General features: G+C 47.2%; 1 protein-coding gene across 1 annotated transcript in view; it reads left to right on the top strand.

The window, feature by feature from the left end:
* Nucleotides 1-12596, top strand: part of palld (palladin, cytoskeletal associated protein) — a 76409-nt gene extending 63813 nt beyond the window's left edge. Inside the window, exons 9-12 of the mRNA XM_048595022.1 lie at nt 3275-3482; nt 4484-4649; nt 9840-9973; nt 11903-12596. Of these exons, the coding sequence (XP_048450979.1) occupies nt 3275-3482; nt 4484-4649; nt 9840-9973; nt 11903-12075 (681 nt within the window). The 3' untranslated portion in view covers nt 12076-12596. The remainder of the gene's footprint in view (nt 1-3274; nt 3483-4483; nt 4650-9839; nt 9974-11902) is intronic.
* Nucleotides 12597-13183: the final 587 nt, after the last annotated feature.

Here is a 13183-nt window from a genome sequence, read left to right as displayed (position 1 = left end):
GGTGAGAGTGGGCCGTGAGGCTGTGATGGCGGTGAGAGTGGGCCGTGAGGCGGTGATGGAGGTGAGAGTGGGCCGTGAGGCTGTGGTGGCGGTGAGAGTGGGCCGTGAGGCGGTGATGGAGGTGAGAGTGGGCCGTGAGGCTATGATGGCGGTGAGAGTGGGCTGTGATGGCGGTGAGAGTGGGCCGTGAGGCGGTGATGGCGGTGAGAGTGGGCTGTGATGGCGGTGAGAGTGGGCTCTGATGGCGGTGCGAGTGGACTGTGATGGTGGTGAGAGTGGGCTGTGATGGCAGTGAGAGTGGGCTGTGATGGCGGTGATGGCGGTGAGAGTGGGCTGTGAGGCTGTGGTGGCGGTGAGAGTGGGCCGTGAGGCTGTGGTGGTGGTGAGAGTGGGCCGTGAGGCGGTGCTGGAGGTGAGAGTGGGCCGTGAGGCTGTGGTGGCGGTGAGAGTGGGCCGTGAGGTGGTGATGGAGGTGAGAGTGGGCCGTGAGGCGGTGATGGCGGTGAGAGTGGGCCGTGAGGCGGTGATGGAGGTGAGAGTGGGCCGTGAGGCTGTGATGGCGGTGAGAGTGGGCCGTGAGGCTGTGATGGCGGTGAGAGTGGGCTGTGATGGCGGTGAGAGTTGGCTCTGATGGCAGTGAGAGTGGGCTGTGATGGCGGTGAGAGTGGGCTGTGATGGTGGTGAGAGTGGGCCGTGAGGCGATGATGGCGGTGAGAGTGGGCCGTGAGGCGGTGATGGTGGTGAGAGTGGGCCGTGAGGCTGTGATGGCGTTGAGAGTGGGCCGTGAGGCGGTGATGGCGGTGAGAGTGGGCCATGAGGTGTTGGTGGTGGTGAGAGTGGGCCGTGAGGCGGTGATGGCGGTGAGAGTGGGCCGTGAGGCGGTGATGGTGGTGAGAGTGGGCCTATCACATGGTGGTGACAGCCTGCTGGGTGTCCTAGCGATTGGAGCTGTGCCTGCACCATTTGAGATGGGACTTGGGACTCTGAGATCTGGGCATTTCTTTATCTTGCTTACCTTTTGGCTGTGGATTTTGTAACCAGGTGGGCACCAGTGAATGGCGACTCTGTGGACTTTTCACTGTACTTATGTATTCCTATACTTGGTACCTGTGACAAATATATAAATAAATATAAATAAATCTCACAACTGTATGATAATCTCATAGGTTCATATTCACGGTAGTGGATGGAATTTCAATTCAATTGCTAATTCTGGAGTTGAAATCTAGTCTCACTCATGCTGTGCATTATAACTGTTATTGATTTTTGTTGCAAAAATTGACAGTTCACTAACGCCCTGTAGGGAAGGAAGTATGCCATCCTTACCTGGTTTAGAGTCATAGAGGTTTACAGCATGGAATCAGACCGTTCGGCCCAACTTATCCATGCCACCCGGTTTTTACAATTTAAACTAGTCCCATTTGCCTGAGTTTGGTCCATAACCCTCCATACCTCTGCCATCCATGTACCTGTCCAAATGTTCCTTCAACGACAAAATTGTACTCGCTTCCACCACTACCTCTGGCAGCCCATTCCAGACACTCATCACCCTCTGTGTGAAAATCATTGCACCTCTGGACCCTTTTATATCTCTTCCCTCTCACCTCTAGTTTTAGACTCCCCTACCATGGGGAAAAGCTGTTGGCTATCTACATTTTGTGTGATAGCACTATTGCTGATCCCTATCCATCACTTTGTTGGTGCTTGAGAGGAGACTGATGTGGTCAGGTTAGATTTACCCTGCTCTGTGACACTTTTCACATCACTGTTGATGGTACAGGAGTAGCTTGACTAGAAACACAGTGAGTTCTGGAGCACATGGGTTCAGTACATAGACCATAGAACATAGAACAGTATAGCACAGTACAGGCCCTTCGGCCCATGATGTTGTGCCGAACTTTTACCCTAAACCTAAGGTCTATCTAACCTCCACTGCTACCTTACACTATCATCCATATGCCTATCTAATAGCCGCTTAACTGCCCCTAATGAGGCCGACTCTACTACCCTCTCCAGCAATGCATTCCACGCCCCTACCACTCTCTGAGTAAAGAACCTACCTCTGATGTCTCCCCTATATCTACCTCCACTCACTTTAAAACTATGCCCCCTCGTAGTAGCTACCTCCACCCTAGGAAAAAGTCTCTGGCTGTCTATCTATACGTCACATCACTAGTACCTCAATACTATTGCCTGTCTTTTTTTAATAATTTCATTCATGGGATTCATATTTCACTGACCTGGTCAGCATTCATTGTGCATCCCTAGTCACCCAGAGGGGAGACAACCACATCACTGTGGGTCTGGAGTCACATAGAGACCAGTATGGGTCAGCAGATATCCTTCCCAAAGGGGCTGTAATGATCCAGATAGGCTCTTCCCTAACCCCCACCTTTGGTCATCATTAGATTCTTAATTCCCGATGTTTTTCTTTATAACTGAATCCAGATTCGACTCTCTGCCGTAGTGAGATTTGAACTCAGGTCCTCAGAGCATCAGCCTGGATTAATGCCACTACGTCATGGCCTCCCACATTTATAATATCCCATGCCTTTAGCTGTTACTTGGTATTAAATGGAGTGAATTGAGTTGGATGAATACTGGGATGTCTATTTCTGGCTGAAGGCAGTTACAAAAATAGAGCCTTTAAGATTCTTTGAGAGGAACCGTTTCATTTTCCCCGCCAGAGAGGGTCAAAGGGGCTAATATAAAATAAAAACAGGAAGTGCGAGAGAAACTCAGCAGGTCTGGCGCGTTTGTGGAGACAGAAAGTGTTCACATCTTCAGATCTGAAGAGCAGTCATAACAGACTAGAAATATTTACTCTGTTTCTCTCATCACTCAACACCTGCTGAGTTTCTCCAGCATTCTCTGTTGGTTTAGGATTTCCAGCAACCGCAGTATTTTGCTTTTATCAAGGGCTAAACAGGGCCTCACTTTCGTGTCCCATCAAAATCACGGTGCCCCTGGCAGTGCAGCACCCCTTGGTAAAGCAATTGGCAGAGCCAGCTCTTCAATTTTTATTTGTGTGCATGTTGTTCAAGCCTCTGGTCCGGGAACACAACTCGAAAACCTTCTGACTGAAGAGATGTGAGTTCTATCTGTCAGGTTCAGACTGGCAACTGGCTTGCAATGTGCTCATTCACTGCAGAGGAATGCACCAGTATGGCAGTGAGATCAGTCTGTTGTCTCAACGGGCCAAGCCAAAGGTGCCTGAGGCGAGATCTGCCGAGCTTTGCGCTATCAAGGTTTCTCACTGGTGTGTTCCTTACAGGTCAGTGGCCTGCCCACCCCAGACCTCATCTGGCAATTGAATGGGAAGCAGATCCGATCAGATGGCAGCCACAAGATGCTCGTACGTGAGAATGGCGTTCACTCCCTGGTCATTGAGCCAGCTACTGCTAGGGATGCTGGGATATATACATGTGTCGCCACAAACCGAGCTGGACAGAACTCTTTCAGTCTCGAGCTAATTATTGCAGGTAGAACATTTACTTCTCTCCGTCCCAACCCTTCCCACCACTGCCCCGAATGACTGAGCATTGCAGAATCCTTGCAGCGTAGAAGCAGGCCATTCAGCCCATCGAGTCTTCGCCAACCCTCCAAAGATCATCCCATCTCCAGGCCTACCCTATCCCTGTCCCTGTCTCTGTCTCTGGACTGTGGGAGGAAACCGGAGCAAACCCACGCAGACGCAGGGAGAAAGTGTAAACTCCACACAGACAGTCGCCCGAGGCTGGAATCAAACCCGGGTCCCTGGCGCTGTGAGGCAGCAGTGCTAACCACTGAGCCACCGCGCCACAAGAGACATGCAGACTAATACTGGACTCAGTATCCGACATTGCCGTATGACAATCTGAAATGTGGCCAGGTCAGAGGCTGTGAGGAACAGTGCCCAACCAGACCATAGTTTTCCACATCAGGACTAGATTCCAACAACGGTGACAATCCAGGCATATGGGTTGGACGCTTTGTGCCCCTTCTGGGTGTGTTTTGGATGTTGGTTGGTTGGGGGGTGGGGGAGAGGTGGGAAGAGAAATAGGGTCAATGTCCAGCTCAATACCTTGCCCCCAAATCCACTCCAACAAGGATGGGATGGTGCTGAAATTGCCAGCCCATCGACCCTGTATAAATATATAATTATAGGTCTGGGAGAAGCACGTCCTCTATTTAGGTGTTGGCTGAGAGCGCGTTGGCATTGGCTAGCTCAGCTGGCTTAGGATGCCAACAGCACAGGTTAATCCAACCATCGATAGTTCACCTCAGGACGTTCCCACCCTGACGGCTTTCCGCCGCGGGAGGAAATTCTCACCATTTCTGTCCTGCCTTAACTGTAGGGATCTGTAACTCCAGCGACTGGGCTGAGAGTTTTTCCTGAGGGCGATCAGGAATAATGGGCGGCAACTTGGAATTCAGTTTTGTAGAACAATGCGGGAGTCCCTTGTCTCCGGTCTGCTGATATTCCTGCGCTTTCTCCCCGCAGCTAAAGAGATGCTCAGAGCCCCAGTGTTCATCGAGAAGCTGCAGAACACGGGTGTGGCCGAGGGTTACCCAATACGGTTAGAGTGTCGCGTCTCAGGTGTGCCGTATCCGCAGATCTTCTGGAAAAAGGACAACGAGTCCCTCACCCAGAATACAGACAGAGTCAGGTGAGTGAGTTTGAGATTCCTACAGGGCTGGGAGTTGATGTGTTCTGATGTTCACCTACCCTTAAGCAGGTATATAGACCCATGTGGCATTGAAAAGGACGCTTAGCCCCATTGAGTCAGTGCTGACTGATCCACACTGATCCCACTATATAGCACATACCTCCATCTGTATCCACGACGGCTCCCTCTCTGAGAACCCCCACACATGGTGGAATTCGCGAGCTGATTAAAAATACGTTAAAAATTGTGGAGATGAGAGTTTAGCCCGAAAATGTTGGCTCTTGTTGTTACTTATTTTTTGGCGTGAATAGGCGAATTTGTGATTTCACTAAGTATTTACTACACATTAAACTGTTGTCCATCGCTATCCGTCACAAGACAGGATTTAATTTATAATCCTATGGACTCTGTAGACAGAACAGAGCAGCAGTTTCGCAGGTCTATATAGCCTCCCAGTTACCACTGGAGCATCTCATCTACAAAGTAAAGAAGCCACGTTTTTGTTTAACTGAAAAACTGAAAGAACTACAGATGCTGGAAATCAGAAACAAAAACAGAAATTGCTGGAGAAACTCAGCAGGTCAGGCAGCATCTGTGGAGAGAAAGCAGAGTTACCATTTCAGGTTGAGAACCGGTCACTGGACCCGAAATGTTAAATCTGCTTTCTCTCCACAGAAGCTGCCTGATCTGCTGAGCTTCTCCAGCAATATCGTTTCTATTGCTTACCCAACCCATGTCATTTGATTGATATGTTTGTGATAAACAGAAGGTAGTAACATTAACTGCTTGTGACTTAGTTTTTATTCACTCTTAAAATGGCAAGCACAGCATATATTGCCCGTCCCTAGTTGCCCTTGAGAAGATGGTGGTGAGCTGCCTTCTTGAACCGCGGCAGTCCACCTGGCCTGTCGATTCCATGCTGTCTGGGGAAGACAGTTCCAAATGCTCATAACAGCTGTGTGCCAGCTCTCTAAAAGGCCCCAGCAAGGTGCTCCACCATATTCGGGAATTTGGCTCATCACTACCTTTCTGCATGGTATCTGTGAATTCTGTAAATGAATAAATAAAATCGTTCTTGGTTATCCTAGTAGTTAACGGGGGTAGGCGGCAATGGGGAGTTGAGGCCACAAACAGATCAGCTATGATCACATTAAGACCAGAGACCATATAAAACAGGAACAAGAGCAGGCCATTCAGCCCCTCAAATCTGCTTCACTATTCAATAGGAACAAAGCTGATCTGAATGACAGAGAGGGCTTGAAGGGCCGAAAGGCCTACTCCTGCTTTTAACTCATATCCTCACATTAAATCCTATGGCAGGATTTGAACTCCTTTGTCTCCACATCAATAGTACAGGCCTTTGGATTATTACTCCAGTCATCGAATCATAAAGTCATACAGCACAGAAGCAGATCCTTCAGTCCAACCAGTCTATGCCATTCATAATCCCAAACTAACCTAGTCCCACTTCCCTGCTGCTGGCTCATGTACATATCTAAATGTCTTTTAAACATTATAACTGTACCTGCACCCACCGCTTCCTCTGGAAGGGTTCCAGTTCCCACACATGAACTGCTGTCTGTGTAAAAAAGCTGCCCCTCACGTCTTTTATAAATCTTTCTTCCTCCCTTTTTAAATATACGCCCCCTAGTCTTAAAATTCCCCACACTAGGGAAAAGACACCTGCTATTCACTTTATCAATATCCCTCATCATCATAGAATCCTAACAGTGTGGAAACAGGCTGTTCAGCCCAGCAAGTCTACACTGACCCTCCAAAAAACATCCCACCCGTATCCGTCTCCCTCCCTTTCACTGTAACGCTGTATTTCCAACGGCTAACGCACCCAGCTTACACATCCCGGGACACTATGGGCAATTTAGCATGGCCAATCCACCTGACCTGCGCGTAGAACATAGAACTGTACAGCACAGTACAGGCCCTTCGGCCCACGAAGTTGTGCCAAACTTTTACCCTAAACCTAAGGTCTATCTAACCTCCATCCCTACCTTATACTACCATCCATATGCCTATCTAATAGCCGCTTAAATGCCCCTAATGAGGCCGACTCCACTACCCTCTCCGGCAATGCATTCCACGCCCCTACCACTCTCTGAGTAAAGAACCTACCTCTGACGTCTCCCCGATATCTACCTCCGCTCACTTTAAAACTATGCCCCCTCGTAATAGCTACCTCCACCCTAGGAAAAAGTCTCTGGCTGTCCACTCTATTTATACCTCTGATCATTTTGTACACCTCTATCAAGTCACCTCTCATCCTTTGTCGTTCTAAAGAGAAAAGCCCTAGCTCTCTCAACCTTTCCTCGTAAGACCTTCCCTCCATTCCAGGCAACATCCTGGTAAATCTCCTCTGCACCTTTTCCAACGCTTCCACATCTTTCCTGTAATGAGGTGACCAGAACTGGACACAATACTCCAGATGTGGATGAACCAGGGTTTTGTATAGCTGGAGCATAACTTCACGGCTCTTGAACTCAATCCCTCTATTAATGAAAGCTAACACACCATATGCCTTCTTAACAACTCTACCCACCTGGGTGGCAGCTTTCAGGGAACTGTGGACATGAACTCCGAGATCCCTCTGCTCCTCCACACTGCCAAGAATCTTTCCGTTAACCCTGTATTCTGCTTTCAGATTTGTCCTTCCAAAATGAATCACCTCACACCTTTGGACTGTGGGAGGAAACCAGAGCACCCAGAGGAAACCCACGCAGACACAGGGAGAATGTGCAAACTCCACATAGACAGTCGCCCGAGGGTGGAATCAAACCCAGATCCCTGGTGCTGTGAGGCAGCAGTGCCAACCACTGAGCCGCACCATGCCACCCTCATGATTTTATAAACCTCTATAAAGGTCACCCCTCAAACTCCTACGGTCCAGGAAAAAAAGTCCCAGCCTATCCAGCCTCTCCTTACAACTCAAATCCTCCATTCCCAGCAACATCTTTGTGAATTTTTTCTGAACCCACTCCAGCTTAATAACATCCTTCCTACAACAGAGCGACCAGAACAGCACACAGTACTCCAGAAGAGGCCTCACAAGTGTTTTACAACCTCTACATGACTTCCCAACTCCTATACTGAGTGGTCTGAGCAATGAAGGCAAGCGTGCTAAACAGCTTCTTAACCACCCTACCATGGAGCCAGAATGCCCTAAACTAGTACACACCCTTTTGGTTAATTTGTAAAACTGAATCAAAATATAATCCGCAGGAGGTAATTTATTTTCTGGGCGATGGATCATTGCATTTTTTTTTTGGTCCTTGCAGAGATGACAATTCAAAGACTTGAGATCATTTGTGGTGAATCTGCAGCTCCTCACATTAAGTAGCAATTAATCCTTCCTCTAGAGAACAACAGCTCCTTCTTTTGCACTGACAAAAGACAGTTTTGTTTTAACTTTAAAAAAGTTCCCTGCCTATTACCTGATAAATTGAATGGCTAGGTTCGTGTCTTCTGTAAACAATCAAATTCCACTAATTCCAACTGGCTGTTCAACTGTAACCCTTGACTACAGCAGCCCGTCATCATGTGAGAAGAGAATAGGTGCAAGATTATTCAAACCCTTCAATTTTGAAGTTGCAGCCATTGAAAGATAACGCTGATAGCAAAGGCTTTTCTTAAACCAAAATGAGTATGTGGGTGTGAATAATAACCATGCTATTATTAAAACATAACCCATTTTTCTCAAAGATAGTAAGCACTGCCTTTTCTGAAGAAGGATCCCAGCCCGAAACTTTCCTGCTCCTCTGATGCTGCCCGGCCTGCTGTGTTCCTCCAGCTCCACACTGTGTTATCCCAGACTCCAGCATCAACAGTTCTTACATTCTCTGAGTTATAACCCCACTGCGAAGCCATTTCTGAAGAAGGGCCCGGACCCGAAACATCACCTTTCCTGCTCCTCTGATGCTGCCTGGCCTGCTGTGTTCCTCCAGCTCCTCACTGTGTTATCCCTGACTCCAGCATCAGCAGTTCTTACTATCTCTGAGCCATTTTCTGAATAACCCATTTTTCTACTTTGTTCTGTACCTACTGATGCACATGCTATCATTATCAATAATAACTTTCAACATGTACTTTCCACTGTCCACTACATCACCAATTTTGACATCCTCTGCAACCTTACTAACCATTCCTAATAAAAACCGAACGAAGTGCGGATGCTGTAAATCAGGAACAAAAACAGAAGTTGCTGGAAAAGCTCAGCAGGTCTGGCAGCATCTGTGAAGGAAAAAACAGAGTTAACATTTCAGGTCCTTCTCAGAACAGATTCTTTTCCATATCACATTAAATTTGTGACCTGTCATCCTTTGATAGGCTGAGAGCTGACCTCTTGGATAAGATTAGGGTGGAGCTTTGGATAGGTTACTTTCTTTCATTCACTCGTGGGGCGTGTGTATCACTGGCTGGCCAGCATTTGTTGCTGAAGTTTCCACCGATTATAAGACAGTCAATAATAAACTCAGTAAAAGGAGCTCGTTATAAATTTCTTTACCCAAACAGTGGTAAGAATATGGAAACTGCTACCATAAGGTGTAAAACAAAGGGCTGTCAAATTAAGACAGAAATAAGGATAATATTTTGCTGATGAAACGTTAGAACTCTCCTTCCCAAAAAAGCAGGAAAGCAGACTCCATGAATATTTTTAAGGCAGAGGTAGATAACTTCTTGTTAAATGAGGGAGTGAATGACTGCAGGGGTTGGTGAGACAGTAGCGTGATCAAATCAGACATGATCCTATTGAATGTTGGACCATGCCTGAGGGGCCAAATTGCCCCTCTCCTGTCCCTAATTTGAAACATAGACGCACGTAAGGGAAAGTTTGATGAGCACACGCAGAAGAAAGGGTTGAAAGAAAATGCTGTTAGCGCCAGCTGAAGAGGGGCCATTGGAAGATTTGTGGGTACACAATAACAGGTCGTAAGAGGTAGGATCATAAGTAGGCCATTCATCCCATCAGGTCTGCTCCACCATTGAATGAGATCATGGCTGATCTGATAATCCTCAATTCCACTTTCCTGCCTTTTCCCCTAATGATTAGAAACCTGCCCACAGGCATTGTCAAATGGGCTTTTTCTGTGCTTTAAGTTCAATGTAAAAATCATCAAGTGATCCCTTGCCAAAGTTTCATTCTGTTTGAGTAACCTGCATCTGCCTTTAATTTCCCAGCATGCATCATGATAACAAGGGTTACATCTGCCTGCTCATTCAGCCAACCACAAAGGAGGATGCTGCGTGGTACACTGTATCAGCTAAAAACGAAGCCGGTATCATATCCTGTACAGCCAAGCTGGATATTTACTGTGAGTCCAAATCTTCCTTTCGAAAACTCATTCACTTTTTCTCCCTCATTCTTTCATGGGAATTGGGTATCAATGGAGATGTCAGCATTTGTTGCCCATCCCTAATTGCCCTTCAACTGAGGGATTTTCTGGGACACTTCAAAGGGTAATGAAGGTTCAAGCACATTGCAATGGGTCTGGAGTAACGTGTAGGTCAGATCAGGTCAGGGACAGTCGATTTTATTCCTTAAAGGGATGAGTGAAACAAATAGGTATTGAACAATCATTGATGGCAGTTTCTTCTTCACCATGACTGAAGCTAGTATTAAATTCCACACCTAGTAACTGAGTTTAAACTCCAACCGGTCGCTATGGCAGGGTTTCAACCCATAAGTGTTAGCCTGGGTCTGTAAAATTACCAGCCCACAGCTATTACCACTACACCATCATTGCTGTCTGAAAGCATATCCTTTCCACTCATTTGAGGGGGAAAAAGATGAAAAAAGAACTTGCATTCACAGGAGAGACGGAGCCTCAGTTCAGTATCTCATTTGAAAGACCGTATTCCCAACACTTGTTGCACGCAATTAGTACTGCGTTGGAGTGATGACAATGAGTTTGTGCCGCATGTTCTGAACCCACGACCTTCTGGATTTATATAGCACCTGTCACATCCTCAGGCTGTCCCAAAGCACTACTACAGCCAATGAGGTAGAAAGGTGTAGAAAGATGAATGCTAGAGAGACCTGATTGGAAAGCCTGAAGGTGAGTTTAAGATGGGGGCCAGAGGATCTGCCCCTTATTTATCATGTACTCAAATGTCTGAACATGCCTTACAGACATTAAATACTTTTGACGTGTGGTGACAGTTATGGACGCAATGTCATTTCTGCAACGGTCCACAAATGATGGTCAAGCCTTCCCTCTCAGCTCGATAATGCATTACAATTTAGGGAGAAGCTCAGTGTTAGTGTCGTGGTGATGCTACAGAGCATCGCAGAGCCACTGAGCCAAAGTCCCGTGAACATGACTTCAAATCCCATCACCACCACCACCGCAGCTGCTGGGATTTCATGTCAATTAAATAATCTAGGATTGACAGCTAAATGGTGACCGTAAAACTAATACCTATCTAGTTCACCAGGAAGGAAATCTGCCATCCCTATTTGTGACTCCAGACCCACAGCAATGTGGTTGACTCTGAAATGCCTCAGTCCAACAGACAATTACTGATGGGTAATCCACATCCAATGAAAGAGCAAAGGTCAAATACTATTCCAGCCAATGATCTAACCTGACAGAACTCACTCTTTCACAATATAGGCAGGCCAGGTAACTAGTCAGCTGGATTGCAATGCAGAGAGACGCTGTTGGTGTGGGGTTTGAATGCTGTAACGACAGAGGTCACCTCAGTCTGTATAATGAGAGAGCAGCCTTTGGAAATATGGCAATATCTCCCCTCAGCAAGGAAAGGTTAGGCGATGGCCTAGTGGTACTATCACTAGACTGTTAATCCAGTGACCCAGATAACATTCTGGGGGATCCAAGTTCGAATCCCGCCATGGTAGATGGTGGAATTTGAATCCAATAAAATATCTGGAATTAAGAACCTAGTGATGACCATGAACTGATTGTTGGAAAAACCCACCTGGTTCACTAATGTCCTTTAGGGAAGGAAACTGCCATCCTTACATGGTCTGGCCTACATGTGACTCCAGACCCACAGCAATGTGGTTGACCCTGAACAGCCCTCTGGGCAATTAGGGATGGACAATAAATGCTGGTGGCCAGTGATGCCCTCAACCTGTTAACGAATAGAGGATGAATAAAGGATTTACAAAGCACCTCTCATGACCTCAAGGAGTCCCAGGGCACTCTAAGGAAGACAGGGAGAGACATTTTTTTGTTTATTTTCTGACGTCCTTCTTTTCCTTTATTTTTAACCCGCAGCCCCTCAGTGGCACCAGACTCCCAGCTCCAAACCAAAGAAGGTGCGGCCTTCCGCTAGCCGCTACGCAGCGCTCACCGACCAAGGGCTCGATATTAAGTCGGCATTCCTGCCTGAGGCGAACCCCATCCACCTTGGCCCTCAGTCCGACCTCGTGGAGAGCGACGACCTGTAGCTAAACTCTCAGAGGGAGAGAGAGCAAGGCGGAGGTTTCAGGGTTTCAGGCAGACGGGGGAGAAAATGGCCTCACATCGGAAGGGAGTACATCCAGACCATCAGGCCAAAAAGTCCATACACACTGAAAGCCTATCCATTTATATATATACCACATACTTTTTGTTAATGTGCATCAATACAAGAACCTTAAGCATGAGATAAGGTGAAGAGATTTTGAACTGCAATCGGGGTGAAGCCATTGGTAGACAAGCGAGAATTGGGATAGAATTGGATTTTGACACATGCACATATTCTGATATCCATGTTGTCACCTTGCATGGCTGGATTATAAAGTAGGTATTCTGCTACACAGTGGCTACCATTTATTATAAACCGTTATATACACATTGTTAAAGAATATATATCCTGGAAAATCAGCGTCACCTAAGTGCCTGGGCTAAAACTGTATTATTCAGGTTGCCTCCAGACTTGAGCATGATGTATTCTGTTTGTGATGACTCTCTGTGGGAGGGGAGGGAAGAGAGGGTTTTTTGGCGGGGGGGGTGTGGGGTTGGTGGGGCGGACAGTGTTGGGTTTTTTTTTGGAAATGGGTGACAGCAACGGACAAGATGTGTGGCCATGTGCGCCTCTGAAGGCTGCATTGCTTTCTGGAAGTCCAGATTTTGCCATGAGGCAGGGGATGGTCAGGTGAAGAAATCTGTTCAGGCTGTTAGCATGGCTTTTGCCAGACTGTGGTGCGTGGCTCCACCGTCTCCGAATGATCTCCTTCCCATCTTGTCTTAATTCGAGCTGCTAAAGTCACAGATCGGGCTGACAATTTTGACGAGGCTCCTCTAAAGCAGAAAAGTTAATCCAGTTGGCCACCAGTGTAGTACTTTCGCCAAATAGATTTGAGCCAAGTATGATGTTGACCAGCCTGGCACAGTTTACAGAGGCTGAGGAATGGTAGGAATAGCCGAGCCTGTTGTGGGGTCCCTGTGTATACAGTTGGAATTGTCTGGCTGAAGCCGCCTTGTGGAAGAACAGGCAACAGGTCTACCTGGAGTATTGGGTCAGATCTGTGTGTGTGTGTGTGTGTGTGTGTGTGTGTGTGTGTGTGTGTGTGT

This window comes from Rhincodon typus, chromosome 3, assembly GCF_021869965.1.
Source record: "Rhincodon typus isolate 14 chromosome 3, sRhiTyp1.1, whole genome shotgun sequence".
In the NCBI taxonomy this organism is placed as follows: domain Eukaryota; kingdom Metazoa; phylum Chordata; class Chondrichthyes; order Orectolobiformes; family Rhincodontidae; genus Rhincodon; species Rhincodon typus.
The sequence above is the reverse complement of the archived record's forward strand: the minus strand, read 5'-3'. Positions and strand labels throughout refer to the sequence as shown.